Source organism: Mytilus edulis, chromosome 4, assembly GCF_963676685.1.
Source record: "Mytilus edulis chromosome 4, xbMytEdul2.2, whole genome shotgun sequence".
Taxonomy (NCBI): domain Eukaryota; kingdom Metazoa; phylum Mollusca; class Bivalvia; order Mytilida; family Mytilidae; genus Mytilus; species Mytilus edulis.
Window position 1 is genome coordinate 16,646,091 of NC_092347.1, and position 20,695 is coordinate 16,666,785.

Here is a 20,695-nt window from a genome sequence, read left to right on the forward strand (position 1 = left end):
ACTGGAAAGTAAAAAGCTTCTGCTACATAAATATGGTCTGTTTTTGACAATACAATGCACATTTACCGCGGGGTACTAGCATCATAAAGTCATGCTAAATTACAGAAATCTTCACAGTCCCTTCACAATTTTAGCATTTTAGTTCAATTTTAGACGGTTTCCGTCTTAAATGAAAGTGGCCGCATTCGTGTTCATTCATAATGTGAAATGTAAGTTGTATTTGATGATAATACATTACATATATAAAGGTTGAGGATGAACACGGATGCGGCCACTTTCGTTTTTGACAAAAACCATCTGAAAAGTGACGTTTTTTGGCATATTTGAAAAAATTGTCATATTTAAGCTTGAATCGGAGCGTTTTTAAAAACTAAATCAGTTAAAATCTTTCACATAAACTAATTGAATCCATTGGAATAGGCACTTAAGTGTTAAAAAACTGTCCAAAATCTTTCGTTAGATGAATCTCAAATTTGAGTCCAAAATCAGCCCTTACCGGATCTACTCCTTTAAAAAAAAATGGTTCTTGTAAATCTTTCTTCAGACTGTTAATGAATCAAATGGTAGCGTGTAATATTTTTGTTCATTTTCTGTCAAAGTCTGAATCTACTGTGCACTTATTTTCCCTTGGTTTAAAGCAGATTCAGAGATTTTCATAAAACATGGATAGAAGTCAATATTACGGGTCACGAAAAAATATCTAAAGAAAATGTTTGATTTTTGAAAAAAATAAATAATTTCTGTAATCCTTTTATACATATTTTAAAGTAACTGGTTTGGACATTTTCTTTTAACCCAATGACCATTAGATTCCAAATCAACACACTATGAATAAATTAGACTTAAGAGATAAATAAATTAGACTCTAAATTATGTGGCTATTGATGAGGTTTTAATGACAGAAATGGTTTTTATTTCTCCATAACTCGTTTGCTTCAGGGGGCTTCACACCCTCGAACCCGCTACCAGCTGGACCCGATTGGGAATTTAGACACCTCGCTAAGCTTTTGGGCGTACACTTGAAAATAGCCTAGCTACGCCACTGCAAAATCTGACAATGTTGCACAACCTTTTAATATTATATTTTTTAAAAAGCATGTTATATTTATAATGTTATTTTGTTATCAGTATAAAACTACACTTATGACTGTGTGACAAATTGTTAACCAATCTTAGAGGTGAACCCAAAGTCCGTTCCCCTTTCTGAAGATTTTCATTACTGTGTAGCCAATCAGATTATTTCCATATGCCAGTAGTCAATCGATAATGGAACTATATTCTACGCGCAAACACAAATGTGTAAAATAATTTATGAATGAGAAGTCATGTGACAGCCCGGAAGTTACTATCATTCATAAACATATACAGTCGTGTGAATGGCCACAACGAAACACAAACTTTAGGCAAATACACAACGAAATACTATGTTCTCGCGATAGTATATTCATCAGCTGCCAAGTTTTCTTAATGGATAACATTCCTGCTAATTCTGTGGAACCAGAAGAACTGGTAAACCATATAAAAAGCCAACCAGAATGCACTTTGATCTTGGACAGCCGTTCATTCATGTCTTACAACGAGAATCACATAGTTCATTCAGAAAATGTCCATTGCCCACCCATAGTAAAGCGGAGATCTGGTGGATTTGTAGCGTTAGAAAATATAGTACCATGTGAAGTTAAAAGAAAACAGTTAGAAAGTGGTATATTCAGGAAAATAATTGTGTATGACGGAGACACGTGTGACTTAACCTCAGCATCGAAAGATTCTAATTTATACTCAGTTCTGAAGAGTTTAAGACAACAGTTAGTTGATAAAATTGATCCTGGTGATATATGTTATCTTAAAGGTTTGTATATGATTATTGATCTTTTTGTACATAAAGGTGAAGTTCCTACATTATATAGTTTTGATTTACAGATTTCAGAAGGTCAGTGTCACTCTGGAACCAATATATCATATGTACACAATGTATCTTAATATATGTGTATTAGTTCTATCAGAGACATATAATACAAATAATTGTATTATATGTGGTTGTCTCTGGTTCCATGCCAGGTCAGCTTTGAATTAATTTCAAACACATGTAGATGTACATGTAAACTTCAGACTTTTTGTTATTGTACATTTGTTTGGCTTGATCATATTATACATGAACAATGCATATTTTGCCATTACATGTATTTGTTGTTATTTCAATAGTATTTAATTCTGTCTCATAGAACTAAAAAAAAAATTTAAATAAAAAATGATTAATTTTATTTAAGAGAAGGAAATATTTTTGCTTCTTCTTATACATGTACAGTAGCCATTCAGGAGAGGCCTAGGGGACAGGATCTTTTCGGGACGTAGGGATCAGGTGTTTTTAAGCTAGATGGATTTTGGGATATATATCCTTTCACTTTCAGGATCCAGAAAATCTTTTTTCAAATTTCGGGATGTCAGGATTTAAATTCAGGATCTCTGGATTTCATGTTTTTAAGCTCGGGATTTTGGGATCAGGACCCCTCCATCCCCCTCTTAGTAGGTACAAGTACATGCATAGTGTACATGTGTAATAGAATTAACTTGAAAGATAAAGAAATCAGTACATTCGTTCAGTTACATGTATCAACATACAAGTGAGCCATGAAATCAGAGTAAAAATTATAATGACTGAAAATATTCATCAAACTGGCCAATGGCATATATAGTAAATGGTTCATTCAAAATTACTACATTTTATGTTTACATGTGAAAGTAATTACCAAGGAATTTACCTTTAGGCCATGTAAGCATGAATGAATGAAACTAAATTCACATGATTTTCCCTGGATAATATAAACAATGGTAAACACCTTCACATGTTGAATAAAACTTACCTTTTACCTGTGTATTTCAAATGTATGTATACATAAGGATGAAAATTATTTAAATTACATGTACAAGACAGTGACAAACCAAATACTTATTAGTACAAATGTACATCAATTCACACATCAACTTTAGAACATTGTTACAGTTTATAGTCCATGAATTTGACTGGAACTTCAATTTGCAGACCCCCTTTCAAGAGGTAAACCCTTATTTGAAATAAGACACCTAATTGTCAGTGATGATACATAAATAGACCCTCAAATCTGCACAAGTAGTCATTTTAGGCATGAAAAATGTTTAAATGGTGTTTTTTTTCAGTTTGTATATTCATGCTCAATTACTACTCAGTACTGAGACTGCACTGTTGGGGGAAAAAGTTGTCTTTTTGTGGATAATTTTAAGCCATTTTTTTCAAATTAAGATTCTTCTCCAGGGGAAAAAGCTTTTATTCTCCAGTAATTTAAGTCAAACAATATCACTGGACTATGTATGGAGTGTTTACTTATCCCTTTTTACCCTCTATATGGAAACTTATTGCATTGTGCATTGTCAGAAGGGATTCAAAAGGAAGTTTTCCCTTTTGTAATAATGAATTATGAAATTATAAAAGCGTGCAGTTTTCCAAAAGTGACATTTAACATGTATGGAAAAGAGTCTAGAAATATAATAATTAATTAATTAATAATTTTCAGCTTATATTTAACTTGTGTGAATTATAAGAATTAAATATTTAAAGTTCTTTTAATAGGTCTGTATACAGCCTGTAAAATGTACATGTAGTTGACATAAATTGGATATATTTACATTTTGTTCTATAAGTTATATAGACTATAATTGTGACTTACAATTGAAGTGAAAGTGTTCCTTCTCCACCCTTTGCAATTCATTAGAAATTTCTGGCTTTAGGTTATTTTTTCTTTTCTTTAAATTAAACATCAACTGGTCACAAATTAAAAAAAAAATCAGAATATCAATGGAATAAACTTTTAATTTTTGTCAAACTTGTATCTAATGATCATTTGATTGCTGTTACTTTTTGTTTTTATATGACCGCAATAAATATTTTGGGATCGTGTAATGGTATGATGTCATCATCGTCATCCGAAGACACATTTGGTTTCCGGACAATAACTTTAGTTTAAGTGAGTGGATCTCTATGAAATTTAATAAGATGGTTTAATACATGTACCACAAAGGAAAGGTTGGGATTGAATTTGGGGATGATGGTTTCAACCGTTTAGGAAAAGGGGCCCAAAACAAGCATTTTTCTACTTTCAAGATAATAACTTGTGTATAAGTATAACAATTGCTCTGGAATTATACCACAATGTTTAATACCACAATATAATCATGGTAATAATATATCAAGTACACATACATGTACATGTACTTTCATGTAGATTATGAATTTTGTTTTGTTTGAGATGCCTCGATCACATTAATTTATCTTTGATATACCTCAGGGTTCTCACCAGGGATTTATTAGACAAGTACCAGTCCTCCAGTCAAGGGCTCATCATGGTTTTGTCCATGGTGAGTCCAGCAGTTTGAAGATGAATTTTGAATACTACATTATTTATCATTTCAATCTCCCTGACAAAATACATGTAGATTAAGGAAATGAAATAAAATTAAGTAAATTTTCAAACTTTTGGAAAAAAATAATGATGAATGTGCTCAGTACAAAATATACATGTAAAATTTATCAAACTAATTTCATCTTAAATATTATACATATAATATTAATATATATATGATATTAATAAGAAGATGTACAAATGTAGTATGGGTTCCAATGAGACAACTACATTGTATCATCAAACAATTATAGGTCAAAGTATTACCTTCAACACTGAGTCTTGGCGCACACCATACACATATACAGCAAGCTTTAAAGGGCCCCAAAAATTACTAAACAAGGAATTATGTGAATCTGGAATAATTTTGAATTCTGGAAAATTGATGAGAAATTTATGATGAAAACTAACCCAACGAAATAGGTTTAGCCATGCACATGGCTAAGGGAGGTTAGTTACTAAGTTAGTTCTATCTGAAATAATAGTGCAAGTGAAATTAACCTTTAAGCCATGGGCATACGACTAACTTTATTCAGTTGGGTTAGTTTTCATCATATATTTCTGATCAATTTAATATCCAGAATTCAAATAATTTCTTGTAACTAGTAGTTTTTCTGTCAAACATGAACCAAAAGTCTAGTCTATAAAAAAAGAAATGCATTTGAACCACACCAACAAACGACAACCACTGAACATGTTTTGATTGTAAAATTATTTAAACATTTTGAAATATTGATTCAGCATGTTCAGATTGTCCATGCCACTTTTCTACTTTGTTTAAAATTCATGTGATACATTTTTACATGTACTTCAAATTAAAATTTAAAAAGTTGCATCCATGTATATGTACATACAGGTTGTAATTTTGTACTTATAAGACAATGCAATTTCCCATAAGCACTCCCTTTGCGGCTAACACTGTGACACTTTTACTATGTTTCGTGAAAAATAACCCAGAAAAGAAAGTTTTTATGCACTTCTACTTTAATATTCCAAGGTGCTGCATATTTTCAACATTTATATTTCCTAAACATCTAAGAGTTTAAACTTATTCTAAATTCTATACTACCCTTACCTTCATTTTTGGACCTCCTAATATAAGTACATGTATTAAAATTTAGGCAGTACCATATTTTTCTATACTGGTTACATTCCCAAGTGATGTCTCATATGAGATGAAACACAGAGATCATATGAATATTATATATCTTCCAAAAAGAGGCATGGTTTGAGAAACAGCTGTATTTATAAAGTGAAACCTACAGAAAGATATTTCAGTGTATACAGCTTTACAGCATTGAAGTTTGAACCCATTTTAAAACCACCTAGTGGCACCTACATGTACATGTACATTGACCAATAGTCATTACATGATGAATATCATCTTCAAATCAGCTCTTCAACACCTTCCATAGCTCTCATTCTCCTGTCAAGTCAAATTCAGGTATCTTTGTCATACAGATACAGACCATGCATTGGTTGTCTTTTCCTTTATTGTTTGTTGATTGGTTGCTGTCCTATCAAGATTTACCCAAAAAATCCTAACTGACTAGTACTTTTCACCATATTCTACATTGTACTGCTATTTACGTGTACATTTACATATAGTTGTTCCTCAGAACCATCCTCAGGAAATTCTGTAATAACAATGCTGAAATGTCTGTCTCTCTTGAAATAAATATTCTATTAAATATTTTGGAACTTAATTTTAAAGACAATTTTTTGCCATGGCTTAATTAATAGCAAGGAATTTAAGGTCTTTATTTTAAATGCATTTTTGTGGTCATGTTACATTTACTATGTACATGCATGTATTTTATGTTTCACAAAACATGTATATTTGTTCAATTAATTAAACAGTCACACCTTCCTCACATTTCTATTTTTAGACTTTAAGGTAGATCATAAGTAAATATTTTTTGAGACAGAATTTTCTTATACTTAGCCAGAATGAAGATTTTAATATGCTCTTTTCAAAAATATAATAAAAAGGAGGGGTCACCGTGCTATTTTTCAAGCTATGAGTCGTTGAAAATTGCCTTAATTTGGTTAGATTGTTCATGGAAAAACACATTTGTGTGCATAAAAAAAAATCTATGAGATAGATTTTTGAAATAAATTGTGAAAAGATAGGTTTTGTAATATGTTTTAAGAAAATAAAAAGAAAAAATGGTGTCACCGAACTTGTTTTCTTGCTACAAGTAAAAAGAAAAAATTTCCCTATCTGTCCAGTATAATTTTTTTACTAAAAGAGTTATCTTCCCTTAAATGGCTGGTTTGAAAAAAATGATTCTAAAAGCAAGAAAAATGATACTTGTTTAAATATTTTGGATTATACAATAAATTGCCAAGTTTTCTTTATATTATTAAACAGTCTAACCATTAAATTGCCAATCTGTCATCAAATTTGCAGATTTAGGCAAATAACTAGACCGATTTTTTACTGTGATTGTTCAATCCAAGATGGCGGAATACCATGAATCTACCTTAACAGATATTTTTATAACTGTATGTGTCCTAAATAGCACTTCAGATGAATGTGATGTATATATATGTAATCAAACATTATCTAAATAAATACCCACTCCTTCCTGAACATATTTGACATGTCTATATTTAGACAGTGGATTTTCATTACTATTGTGTTTTGTAATATTTTCAGTTATATATGATCCAAACATTATCAAAATACATACGGTTTACTCACACCCTTCTGTAATATGACATTTCTTAAATACATGTATTATATATAGATGATGCAAATTCATGTACTTCAATTATTTTAACAATAATAATAAGGTATATATTTGCACATACATGTACATGTTATGAGTACAATGTTTGCCAAGTTAACAGCCATTGGTTTATCAAGGAAAAAACCATATATTTTTCTTCTTTAATTAAGTTAAATTAAATTTGACTGTGACTGTCACTATATTGCGTATATGAGTGGGGGATGGGTCTTTTAAGACATGTTCATAGTAGGTGGACAAAGGGCAGCCCTGTCATTGGCAATAACACTAAAAACCTAACATTTATGTCATTGTACATAGAGGTAAACATATGGGTATTAAGTGTCATGCCATTTGTCAAGTTATGAATAGGTCATAAGCATAGACAAATTGTGAATAAAAAAATCTGCTATCAACAATTTTCCCAGTGAATTTGATTAAGAGTGACACACAGAAGCAAAGATCCTACATGTTTTTAAAAGTTGGGCTAAATAAAAAAGATGTGTGTTTTCTATAACCCTACCCTCCCTACTTTTTAAACTAAAAAATAGCCTACCCTAAACTTCATTTTACAATAAAAACTGTTAAAGTCAGAATGTATCACCCATAGACTCATGCAATGTAAAAAAAATGTTAAGATAAAAAAAAATCCCTAATTACCTACCTTATTTTTTAAAAAGATGTAATAGGAAACATACATCTAATTTTTTTAGGCCTTGACCCGTCTTCAGAATCTTCTCATAGCTTACAAGTGCACAGTTCTTGTTCATTTTAATTTATTGGAAGTTTTGAATATTGACATATATATATAACAATTTCCTGTCCAATTCATAAGAAGAAACAAAGCAATGCATTGGACAAGAAATGGTCTAAATTAATATTTATTTGTCATATAAGTAACATTATACTTGTGAAATAAACAAAAGTAACAACAACAATAAAAATTAATGTTGATAAAATCTGATATATATATATATAAGTTATAGGTACCAGACAGTAATATTTATTAAAGGAACCAGATTGTATAATACAATTTATATAAGAATCAGACATGCTGCTTTATTGAATGATAACATAGGCTATGATAGTTCATTCATATGCCATGTTGTTCTGACATTCTGTTACAATGTAATGGGAGAACACTTCTGTGTAATAATAATTTTCCTAATCTGGGAACACACTGGACAGTGATAGGCTATACATACATGTATGTATATTTTGTGGTTTTATCATGTGACTGATTGGTGCAATACCACCTGCACTTATCTGTAAACAAACAGAGGAAATGAGTTACAATCTATTTATACCAGAAGTAAACATCCTCCTACACAATCCATGCATTGTAGTTATTGATAAAAAATCAAGGCTAATAAAAAATGTGGGGGATCATCCTATGACAGATCGTAGAATGATGCTGTATTGGAAATCATACAGCTATCTTCCATGGTCAACCAAAATGTATATACAGCCATCGTTGACATTAATTCAATGTTGTAATAAATTTGATTTTAAATACTTTGAATTAAATGTGGGTGGTAAATTTTCCTTTTTAACCACTCTTTCAAATAAGACTAAATTTATTTATAATTTCCCTGTAATCAAATGGAAACAATGAAGTGGGCATAAAGGTAAAATTGATTTTTAAGAAAGAGTGGGAGGATGTGTATAAAATATATGTTAAAGTAGTACTTGTATCACTGTGCTATATACTAGAAACATTATACAAGTACATTGTATATACCTTAATCCCTAAAAACTAGTTTAACACACAGACATACATTAGTCTGGACATAGTCTGAAACATCGTCAGTGGTTGTCTGAAGTCATATCATAACATTTTTGTTACATATTAATTTTTTATTTTAGAATTTGGGTTAGTTTCAGATTTTTATGCCCCATTTACGGGCATTTTGTTTTTTGGTCTGTCCGTCCGTCCGTCCGTCTGTCCCGCTTCAGGTTAAAGCTTTTGGTTAAAGTTTAGGCCATGGTAGTTTTTGATGAAGTTGAAGTTCTATCAACTTGAAACTTAGTACACATGTTCCTTATGATATGATCTTTCTAATTTTAATGCCAAATTAGAGTTTTGACCACAATTTCATGGTCCACTGAACATAGAAAGTGATAGTGCAAATGGGGCATCCCTGTACAATGGACACATTCTAGTTTTTCATTTTAAATTTAATTCACAGCTATTGAGACTATTTATAGAGCTTGACATATTAAATAGGCAGCTGTCTATTGTTGAAGTCTATATGACCATCTATGCTGAACTTTGAATGTCTTTGGGTAATTGTTGTCATTTGGTTGATGTCGAATTGATGTACAAAATGTATAGGTCTGGCTGATTAAAATATTAATGTTTCATGATCACCATTGAAAGGAGCCTTCTAGGACAACTAATTCTGCTATCTACTATCTGATTATGTCACATAGTAAAATAACATACATGTAAGGTAAATAATAAGTTAATTAATCAAATTCACTGATCTAATTTTTGTTTTATTATTTCAGGTGGATTTTGTGATTTCCAAAAGCTATCTCCACAACTCTGTGTGGGACAATCTCATTCTTTCCAAACATCACATTCATTGAAACCAGACCAAAGAGTTATTGACTGGATCACAGTAAGTATACACCACTGGCCCTTGTCACACAGTGAATCACACCATAAGAAGAGGGATACAGCTATTCATATATTTGAACCATACCAAAATGTTTTTGACTTTATTTAAAAAAAAAAGGGGGGTTCACCCTTTCAGAGGTGTATCCAGTCATTTAAAAAAAAGGAGGGGGGTTGTTGTTTCCAATTGATGTCCCAATTCAAATGCATTGACTGTCCCCCCAAAAAGTGAAGGTTCCAACCCCTGGAATGTTACAATGTACCAATGAAAAGAAGGTGTATACATTAGAAAAAATCTGGGTAAAAATATTGAGATTTAACCTCACCATTCTGATTGATAATTTTATATGTTATTTCACATCTTTACAGTTAAATAGATATGCATTGATTTTACTGTATAATATAGGAAGCCCAGGTAACCATATAATATTTCTATAACCATGATAAACTTAACCAACCCTTGGTGAGATTTGGTTACATTATTTAATTTATATGCATTTGTTTCTTTCCCTCATCCCAAACTAACACAGATACAAAGATGGCTAAATTATGATATATATTTATGAATAAAAGAAAGAAAATAACACAGATGCAAAGATGGCTAAATTATGATATATATTTATGAATAAAAGAAAGAAAATAACACAGATACAAAGATGGCTGAATTATGATATATATATATTTATGAATAAAAGAAAGATAAAGAGATAGATATATACATCAAATACAACCTGTAATCCATTTGCCTAGTCTGACTGACTTAACTAGGAGATTTGTGAAATCAAACCAGAATTTTTAATTTTAAAAATTCTGGTTTGATTTCACAAATCTCAAAAATTCAGATATGGCTGTATGGTGCACACATTTAATTTAGCTGTACATGATTTTGATGAATTGTACTCACATTTTGAACAGAAAGTTTATAGATACTTGAATGTTTAGGGCACTGGTGCTTTTTCTCTACGATTTTTAAATGTTAAGTAGAGTCTGAATATGAGATAATTATTTTTAATATAATGTCTACAGACAGTCTAGATCTGTAAAAGGTCATTTATAAGAATCTTAAATGAATTAACAACATTAGAGAGAAAAAAAATCTTTAAAAAAATACAACTTATGTAAACTACATTGAGTATTTTTGTTGTATTTCAGGACCAACCAGTTGAAATACTACCTCATCTTTACCTTGGTAATTTCCAGCATGCCTCCCAGCTAGACATTCTACAGAGACTTGGTATAACCTCACTGATGAATGTGTCCAAGAGCTGTAAGAATTGTTTTGAGGACATGTATGAGTATATGACTATACCAGTGGATGATAATGACTCTGCTGATTTATCATCCTGGTTTGACAGTGCTATTGCTTTTATTGGTAGGTATTAAAGGGCAAAAACTGTAATCTTATGCTATTGATTTTAGTGATAGGTACCGGTACTTGTTAAAGGGCAAAAACTGTAAACTTGTGCTATTGCTTTTATTGGTAGATACTTGTTAAAGGGCAAAAACTGTAAACTTGTGCTATTGCTTTTATTGGTAGATAAAATTGAGAATGGAAATGGGGAATGTGCCAAAGAGACAACAACCCAACCATAGAAAAAAAAGAAAAAAAAAAACAACAGCAGAAGGTCACCAACAGGTCTTCAATATAGCGAGAAATTCCCACACCCGAAGGCGTCCTTCAGCTGGCCCCTAAACAAATATATACTAGTTCAGTGATAATGAACGCCATACTTATTTCCAAATTGTACACAAGAAACTAAAATTAAAATAATACAAGACTAACAAAGGCCAGAGGCTCCTGACTTGGGACAGGCGCAAAAATGCGGCGGGGTTAAACATGTTTGTGAGATCTCAACCCTCCCCCAATACCTCTAGCCAATGTAGAAAAGTAAACGCATAACAATACGCACATTAAAATTCAGTTCAAGAGAAGTCCGAGTCTGATGTCAGAAGATGTAACCAAAGAAAATAAACAAAATGACAATAATACATAAATAACAAAAGACTACTAGCAGTTAACTGACATGCCAGCTCCAGACTTCAATTAAACTGACTGAAAGATTATGATTTCATCATATGAACATCAGGCACAATCCTTCCCATTAGGGGTTTACTATCATACCATCATAACATATATGAGAAGAACATAACCCGTTTCATGCCAACAACTGGTTTTTGAATAAATGTGTTTAGTTCCGATGCAAAGACCCTATAAGTGAATCAATATTAATGCCAAAATATGCAATATTTAATGATACTTGTTTAAGGGCAAAAACTGTAAACAGGGCTATTGCTTTTATAGGTAGATACTTGTTAAAATGAAATACTACATGGATTCATTTATTTTTTGTGGGTATCAATTTTCATGGATAGCGGGAAACTTCATGGATATATGATTTTGTGGTTTTGCTAAAGTCTGCATACAACCTGATGGAAGAATGTATAATTCATTGAACATTTAAATTCATGATTCAACTGTATCCACGAAAACCATAAAAAATTGGTATCCAACGAATACAGTACTGTAAAGTTATTTATTTACACAATTTTTGCTATAATAAAAAATAATTGACACAAATATTCTCTTCGATGTCAGACAACATTAAATGAATGTTTACTCTCATTGAATCCTTATAATGTTGCAAGTTGTTTCAAGTTGTTTCTTTACCATAATTTGTTTAAGCAACAAGTGCAAACATGTTTGTGTCATAACTTACCATTCAGTCATTATTATTTAATAATTTAATTTGGGATGTTACACGTCTTCTGATTGGCTGTCAAATGTTTTGTGTATCAGCTAATAGACATAATTTTGTCATGTGACTGTGATCTCATCAACGTTTTTTCATGATTTACTCCGGCTTAAAATGGAATTTAGAATTAAGTTATAAGGAATAGCTGTAATATGTTTTTTTACGTCAATTCAAAATAAAATAAAAAATGTGGTGCACACTTTAAAATAACATGCATGCTTTTGCGAGTTTTAAGTGTGCACTACATTTTTGTCGAGCCTTCGACTTTAGTTGAAAAAGCGAGACTAAGCGATCCTACATTCCGTCGGCGTCGATGTGGTCAGCGGCGTCCACAAATATTCACTCTGTGGTTAAAGTTTTTGAAATTTCCGCATTTTACTTTTAAATGGGCTTAGATTTTCTTCCAGTAAACAAAACATACAGCCTGCAGTTAAAGTTTTAAAAATATATATTAGATTCATAAACTATCCTGGATTTTTACCAAACTTGGACAGAAGCTTCTTACAATCAAAAGATAGTATCATGAGGAATATTTTTATTGATTTTGTTTCCTCATTTTTGTTGAGCCTGCAATTTACAGCAAAAGTAGGCGAGACACTGGGTTCCGCGGAACCCTTACAAATATTATTTATGTTACTTTTTCATAGCCGGAAATATATTAGTCATTCCTTAAAAGAGACAAGTATTCATTTTATCATACGACAAGTATGTCAAATTTTAAGATTTTTTTAACAACTAAATCAATTCTTCATGCTTTAAAACATATCAGCATCTACAACTTCAAAGAAGTCAGTATACTGTTTATCCTTTCTCTATCAGTCTGCCGTCACATGAATTGAAATATTGTCATATTTTAACAAGAACAATGAAATCAGAACTTCCTGAAATTTGTATCAATGTTACACCCTGTGATGTGTTTTCATGCACTTATCTGCTTCCTACATTTACCAAATACTTATATATTCTTACATACAATTGGGATGTATGACACATTTTTCTCAGGAACTACGAATCAAGCATTCTTCAATCATCATCTTTCAGTTACATTTTATTTAACATAATGGCCAAATACGGAATTATCATCATGAGTCACATTGAATCAGAGCCTCCTCAAATTATGTTTCAAGATTTATGTGAGCATGCTTTTGTGTGTGATATGTTTCCACATCCTCTGGTCATCAATTTCATGTTTAGTAAATACTTGTACTAGGGGGGATAACTTGTGAGCATTTACTAAGAGTTCATAGTTCAACTTGTTAGGATAAATATAAGCAAATGATATCAAAAGAATTATGATTTGTTTGGCTCAACCTTGTTACAGGAATCAAACAAACAAATTATGGGGGATTTAACCTAGACATTTTTATGGATTTTTCTTATTCTAAACAAATACATTGTACATGAAAAATATTTATATATAAATATATAAAGTCTCTGAATAATTGTATAATAAAAACTATAACACAAATTCCCATACGTTTCAGCCATTACGGCCTTCTTCATTGGAATAAATTACAACATTGAAACAACAATTACATTGTTTGGATACATTACGTTATAAAAGTGAAAAACGCGGCAAATGAACGTCATAGAAGTTATTATAAGTAATGTATCCAAGCAATGTAATTGTTGTTTCAATGTTGTAATTTATTCCAATGAAGAAGGCCGTAATGGCCGAAACGTATGGGAATTTGTGTTATAGTTTTTATTATATAAATAAATATATCATAAAAAAAAATATTTTTGGCTGTCCAAATACCTGATACAATATCATTTCAATATAAAAGAATGAAACATTTTGAAAAGTTGTGTATGAATTTGATGAAGTTACCTGCATGTATAACATTTCTTTCTATTACAGATGATGTAAAAGCTAAAGGTGGTAGAGTATTGGTTCATTGTCGAGCTGGGGTTAGTCGATCTGTCACCATATGCCTTGCCTATCTGATGTTTACCGCCAAAATACGATTAGAAGCTGCGTTTGAACACGTACGATCAAAGAGGAGCATGATCTCACCTAGTTTAAACTTTATGCGACAGTTAGAGCAATTTGAAAAGGAACTTGATTCGTCTATCAGTTTGAGTACATCTTCTTCAGATATCTCCATGGCTAGTTCTATGGACTCGTCCCGTGATATAAGCAGCTCTGACTCATGCTCACATACAGGGTTTGAGTTTACCATGTCTGGTTCCATCACGTCACCTACAACACCTCTGTTACTACCCAGTTAACCAACCAGATTTGTAGATTAATGTTCTGTTGGTGGCAGATCATGTGATAAAGAGCATCCTCTGTTATCTAGTAACCATAACTTGTTGTATTTTTGTTTCTGATTAAACAATTAATCTAAAGGCCATTAAATTTTGTATGTTCATTTTCATCCTCCTCTTAAAACAATTAGCTACATGGGAGAAATTACATTTTTTTAATTTTAATACCTGAATCTTTATTTTCTCTAGATCTAAATTTCAGGGATTTAGGGTTAAGATTTATTATGAAGTTGACACAGCATATTTGATAAGAAATACAAAGCTACTGGCACTCTGTCACACTCTGAGTTCAGACATGGATATGGTAAATATTCACAAAATGTAACTTAAGAAATAAAGATAAAATGGGGTGTCAAATTTAAGGTGAGGAGGATAATGTACATATAATTTTAAAGGCTTTTTATTTTGTATTTGTTAATAACAATCTTGTTCTCATTATATATCCTATATAGTTGGTAACTGGTAATACATGCCAGTGAAAAAGAAAATACTTTATAAAAATTATATTGAATCTTTATATATATATATATATAGATTTATGTTTATGTTTACATTTTTGTGAATCATATTGATAAAAATCATTTTAATCAAAATGTAATTTTTCAAATTGAGGATTTTTTCCACTTAAAAATGAATTGTTACAAATTGTTAAACAACATTTATAAAAAAAAAGAAATCCACCTAGAAAAGATATTATATTACTTAAATGTATTTTTATATTAATGAAACTCACCTAAAAAGATCTACAATCAAATTGTTTACAATAATTTTTTGTCAATTGTTTTGTTTATTTAGTGTTTACAGATGTTGATATGTTTATTTATACATTATTTGTGTATCTTCAGGTAAAATACATTTGTATACAAACTTTATTTCAAAACATACCGGTTATTGAGTATTTTATAAATATGCCAAAAAAAATATGTATTATTGTGCATTGGTTTTTGTAATCCCCATATTACTAAAGTTTTATTTGCTTGTGCAGTTAACATTACTATTCATTTCAATGTAAATTAATGTAATTGAAGTAAGGACATTACAATGTATTCTTATTATATATAATGTCATTGTTACAACATTACAATGTGTATACTAATGTCATTGTAGTTACAACATTACAATGTGTATACTAATGTCTTTGTATTTACAACATTACAATGTGTATACTAATGTCATTGTAGTTACAACATTACAATGTGTATACTAATGCCATTGTAGTTACAACATTACAATGTATACTTTTGAAATAACAAGCATACTAATGTCATTGAAGTTACAATGTAAATAAACTCATCATAGATACCAGGACTAAAAAGTCACCAAACTACACATTTTAATGTAAACAAGAATTTTTGGTGAAAGATTATTTGTCTCTTTTGTCAAAGATCAAGGATAATTTTGAAATAAATGTGAAGGATCAATTTCAGGATTATTTTCATGTTATATCTTTTGAAAAGATTTAACATCAACATCCAAGGCATTCCAGTGACAGATAAGGAAAGAGTAATAAATCAAATATCACATTCCACACAATTCATAGTCATGTCAAAATGAAAAGTTTGTCTTTTCAATCAGTCGTACAATCTTTTCTATTTCATGTTCATTTAAATGGCAGATCCAGAAATTTTTATAAGTGGAACCCACTGACTGCCCAACTGACTGCCCAACTGACTGCCCAAGAGGGGGCATGCTTCGGTGATTCCCTGTATAGCCAACCATTCCCCCCACCCTTTTGCAGTATCCCCCCCTTAATCCGCCTCTTCCTATCATAACACCATGAACTTAAAATTAAAAAAGCGGAGTAACTTAGATTCACTAAGCTTAACATTGTTTACATTGTTATTTCATTGACATTTCCTATGTACATTTCAATAACACATATCACAACAGGTTTTTATGGAATGAACTACATTGTACATTTCTACATTTGTTTAAAGGAGTTGGTATGTTAGAATTGGCCTATGACATGGTGCATTCAAAATCATCTGAATTTTGCACTGTTACACTTGAAATGTTTAAAAGTACAAAGGTATTTAACCATAAGAACTTTCATAGATTATAGCTTATCATTTTAATTTTAGAATGAAAGGCAATAACAATTTGAAATTTTCCTTAAAACACCAAATGTCATATTATTATTTTTTGGCACAAATATATTTAGAGAAACATTAAACACATGCATAAAGCACACTAAACCAAACAGAAGTAATAATTATTTTAATTTTTTTGAGAAACTGCTTAAAATTATTAGTTATTAAACCTTTAATACAAGTCTAGAATTCAAATTAAAAGTACAAATTTCAGTGAAAACAATTTGCCAAAATATGTTTGATTCCACTAAAACACATAAGAATGTCAATTCTAATGGAACTAATTTTACACATGCATAATGTACAAAATGGATCTTAAGTTCATAGGAAATTAATTTTTTGTATTTACATTAATATTTTTTGCTGTTGAATGGACACAAATGTTAATAGCATTCAAGTTTTTTTGGGGTTAAAAATAAGGTTGCTTTAAAACACTGTAGCGGGACTTCAATAAGTTAAACAGTCAGTTCTGTTCATTTGCCCTTATTTTGAGAGATTAAAACTTTTGTACAATAATCTGAATGTACAAACATCTAATGTTTATTTATAGATTATCGTTGATCATCTCAACGAGATTGATTTTCTCGCTTAAGCCGGGACGGTGAAAGCGAAAAAAAAGCAATCGCGTTGAGATGACCAATGAGAATCTGTTTATCACTATTTTACCTATGACGACGTTGTCAATTTCATGTCAATTTCATTAGCAACACCAAGTGCTTCCTTAGATTCTAGTGATAATTTTCCATCTCAAGCGAGTAGCATGATATGAAAAATTATCACAAAAAAAGAACAAAGGAAAAATGCACAAAATAGCGATTAAAAATGTTCTTACAAGTTTTCACTGTATATATTCATGTATATTTCTTTGTTCCTTTAACATATATGTACATGTACCTTACTGTTTTGTAAATTTCATATTTCACTGTTTCTTGTGGTTACATATCAAAGCATATAACGAGTTTGTTGATGTCTTTACCAAAAATAAGAAGCTTTATTTGACAAAGGCAGAATACTTTTCTTCTTTAGATTTTCTTATTTTATAAAATATTTTTCTTTTATGAAGCTTTACAATCAAACAAAATGTGTATGTGATAAAACTGTAAAATAAATGTTTTTTTTACAGTCTACCAAGTTTCTATTTTCATGATACTATGTGTGAAAATAATTCTATTTATAGAATGCCCTAAAAGTTGTAACACATGATATTGTATAAAGCCAAAAAATAAATACACGCAGATATGCTGTGATTAACAAGGATGTAAAAGAGTTGACAAAAATTCATATGTGATACTAATATATAAAAAAAGTGCAAAATATATTAAAATAGATACATGCAGGTAAAAAAATGGTGTCAAAGCTGTACCTATACTATAACTAACTATTTCCATGTTTATCAAAAAGGTCTGTATGAAAGATAGTTAAAAATAATTTTTCATACAGATATTTACAATTCCTGATAGAATGTAATTATACTGCATAGATATATAAACAAGCACTTAATTATCACTGAAAATATTAATAAACACTTTATAGCACCTTTTCATATAGGGTTTTATTAGACTTTGATTTGTCCAATTTTTCCATTATGAATAAATGTAATGCACAAATTGGTATCAACATTTGCTTCAGAGCCATATATATTATTTTACTAAAATATGCCTTGATAATTTTCCATGTAGGAATGTTTATGAGGTCAACAGTCAAAGTTAAAGTATCTATAATTAGCTTATATTTTAGAAATACTGTTCCTTGAATTTTTCATTGAGTCTTTTCAGAATTTATTTGATTTATCCCATTGCAAGTAATATATCTTCAAACACATTTTCTGGTCAATACTTGACTAGTGAGTGAGATATCTTTGGGAGTTTTACAATTTACTTTTAATTGATTGTTGATACAAATAAGCAAAACAGGATTATATTATTCTCATGCTCAAAATATTAAATTGATCTCAGATTCTATTATTAGATCTCAAAACATTTTTTTCTATTGTTCCATGACTATATAATAATATTTTCAGGTATTTTAAGTAATTAGAAACTCTTCATACCAAATTTCTTGACTCTTGTGTTTTACAGAATGATTTTGAAACAAATAATGGAACAGAATTAGAAATGTTTATTCATTTTCAGTCTGGTAATATATTGATAGGTAAAATTTAAAGCACACAAGTTCATTTTGTATCACCAAAATGTTTAATTTAAAAATTAAAATTTCTCAGTAAACTTTAACCTTAAGGATTAAAACTAAAATTGTGGATTCGTTTATTTTTGTGGGTATAAATTTTTTGTTGGTTGAGTAAACATTGGATTTTTATGGAAAATTGATTTCATGGTTTTGCAAAAGTTTGTACACAAGTCTATAGTAAAACACGAAATCCACGAAATTGATATTCAACAAATACTAATGAATCCACAGTATATGGTTCTACACATTGTGATCAGATCATCATTTTACACTGCTATGTATGTAAGCAGACATGTGATTGGTCAATTTGAGTTTGATGTAATAAGGGGTACCATTCTAGCAAATCTTGTGACATAATATCAACATATAATTATATTATGTTATAAGTAAGACAAAATATATAATATATATTGCCTGTTAGAATGTTTAGTTACTATATTTAGTTTATTTTGTTGTTTTTGTAAACACCAAAAGGGAACACCTCTTACATTATATGTAAGTGTATGTGTATTTTATATTTTCTTCACCATTTGAGTTATGACACCATCATGCAAAGGTCATGATAATTGAATGTGAATTAACATGTGTTAGAGTACATGCATTTAAAATGTGGAATATTACTGTGTTTTTTGTTTAGTTTTGTAAACTGGGTTTTAGTTTATAATAACATTTGTTATATGTGTTTTCTATAATAATAGTGCATAACTGTGGTGAATTTTGTGTATTAGATGGGTTAAAGATTGCAAATACCCTATGTACCCCATGAAAAAGATAAAAAAGTGTCAATATTGTTTAGAATAATTTAAAATTAAAATTAAGAACGATTGACAGTCAAACAACAACATAGTTTTCCAGTTTTATTTAAACACCAGAACAGCTAGTAGAACAGTTATAAAACAATAGTGAAACAATTTTTACATTCATAAAAAGCATATGACATTAATATGTTGTGCTCATTTTCAACATTGCTTATTAAGAACAAGTGGAAAGAACTATTTGTTCGATATAATTTGTTTTTTTGGCAATAATTTGTTTTTTTCATTTTAAAATATTGAGCTTCAGAAGGCTTATCTATCAGCTATAATGCAACCTATACAGTACCCTTACATTCCAATTTATAAAAAACATTTATTCAAGTCAAAGTACAGAAAGGCACATTTCTTTGGACTAACCATTCATATTTAAGGATCATATTCTCAATTATTTAAAGATACCTGTTTGAAGAGGACTAAGAGTTTGTCTTGATACTGAAGGATTACAGTTTATTGTGGCCATATAAACAGCTTGTTTTTTTTATCATCACATTTGGTATAAATTTTGTGTTAAAGACTAAATATGTTTTATTAATGTTTAGCAGTCTCTTATAATTATCTCTGCACCAATAATAAAGTTATGGTATATATTTGATAGATCTGTCCGACTGGATACTATAAATCAGAAATAATTGCCAGGCCCTTACTAATGTGAATTAAATGACTTGGCAAGTTTTACAATAATAAGAACACGCATTCTGATCATCAATACATCCAAGCAATTATTTGAATCTGGAATAATTTTGAATTCTGTGAAATTGATAAGGATTGTAATATGAAAACTAACCAAACGAAAT

The 20,695-nt window shown here is 30.2% G+C and overlaps 1 protein-coding gene across 1 annotated transcript; it reads left to right on the forward strand.

The window, feature by feature from the left end:
* Nucleotides 1–1,326: 1,326 nt before the first annotated feature.
* Nucleotides 1,327–19,925, forward strand: LOC139521730 (dual specificity protein phosphatase 2-like). Its single transcript, XM_071315294.1, has 4 exons — nt 1,327–1,849; nt 9,677–9,789; nt 10,938–11,157; nt 14,400–19,925. The coding sequence occupies exons 1-4, from the start codon at nt 1,468–1,470 to the stop codon at nt 14,768–14,770; spliced, it is 1,086 nt and encodes a 361-aa protein (XP_071171395.1). The 5' UTR covers nt 1,327–1,467; the 3' UTR covers nt 14,771–19,925.
* Nucleotides 19,926–20,695: the final 770 nt, after the last annotated feature.

Excerpts from the sequence above, each read along its gene's own strand:
- LOC139521730 (XM_071315294.1), top strand. The coding sequence starts at position 1,468 with ATGGATAACATTCCTGCTAATTCTGTGGAACCAGAAGAACTGGTAAAC. Across the intron at positions 1,850-9,676 it reads TGATATATGTTATCTTAAAG|GTGGATTTTGTGATTTCCAA; the intron begins GTTTGTATATGA and ends TTATTATTTCAG. Across the intron at positions 9,790-10,937 it reads GAGTTATTGACTGGATCACA|GACCAACCAGTTGAAATACT; the intron begins GTAAGTATACAC and ends GTTGTATTTCAG.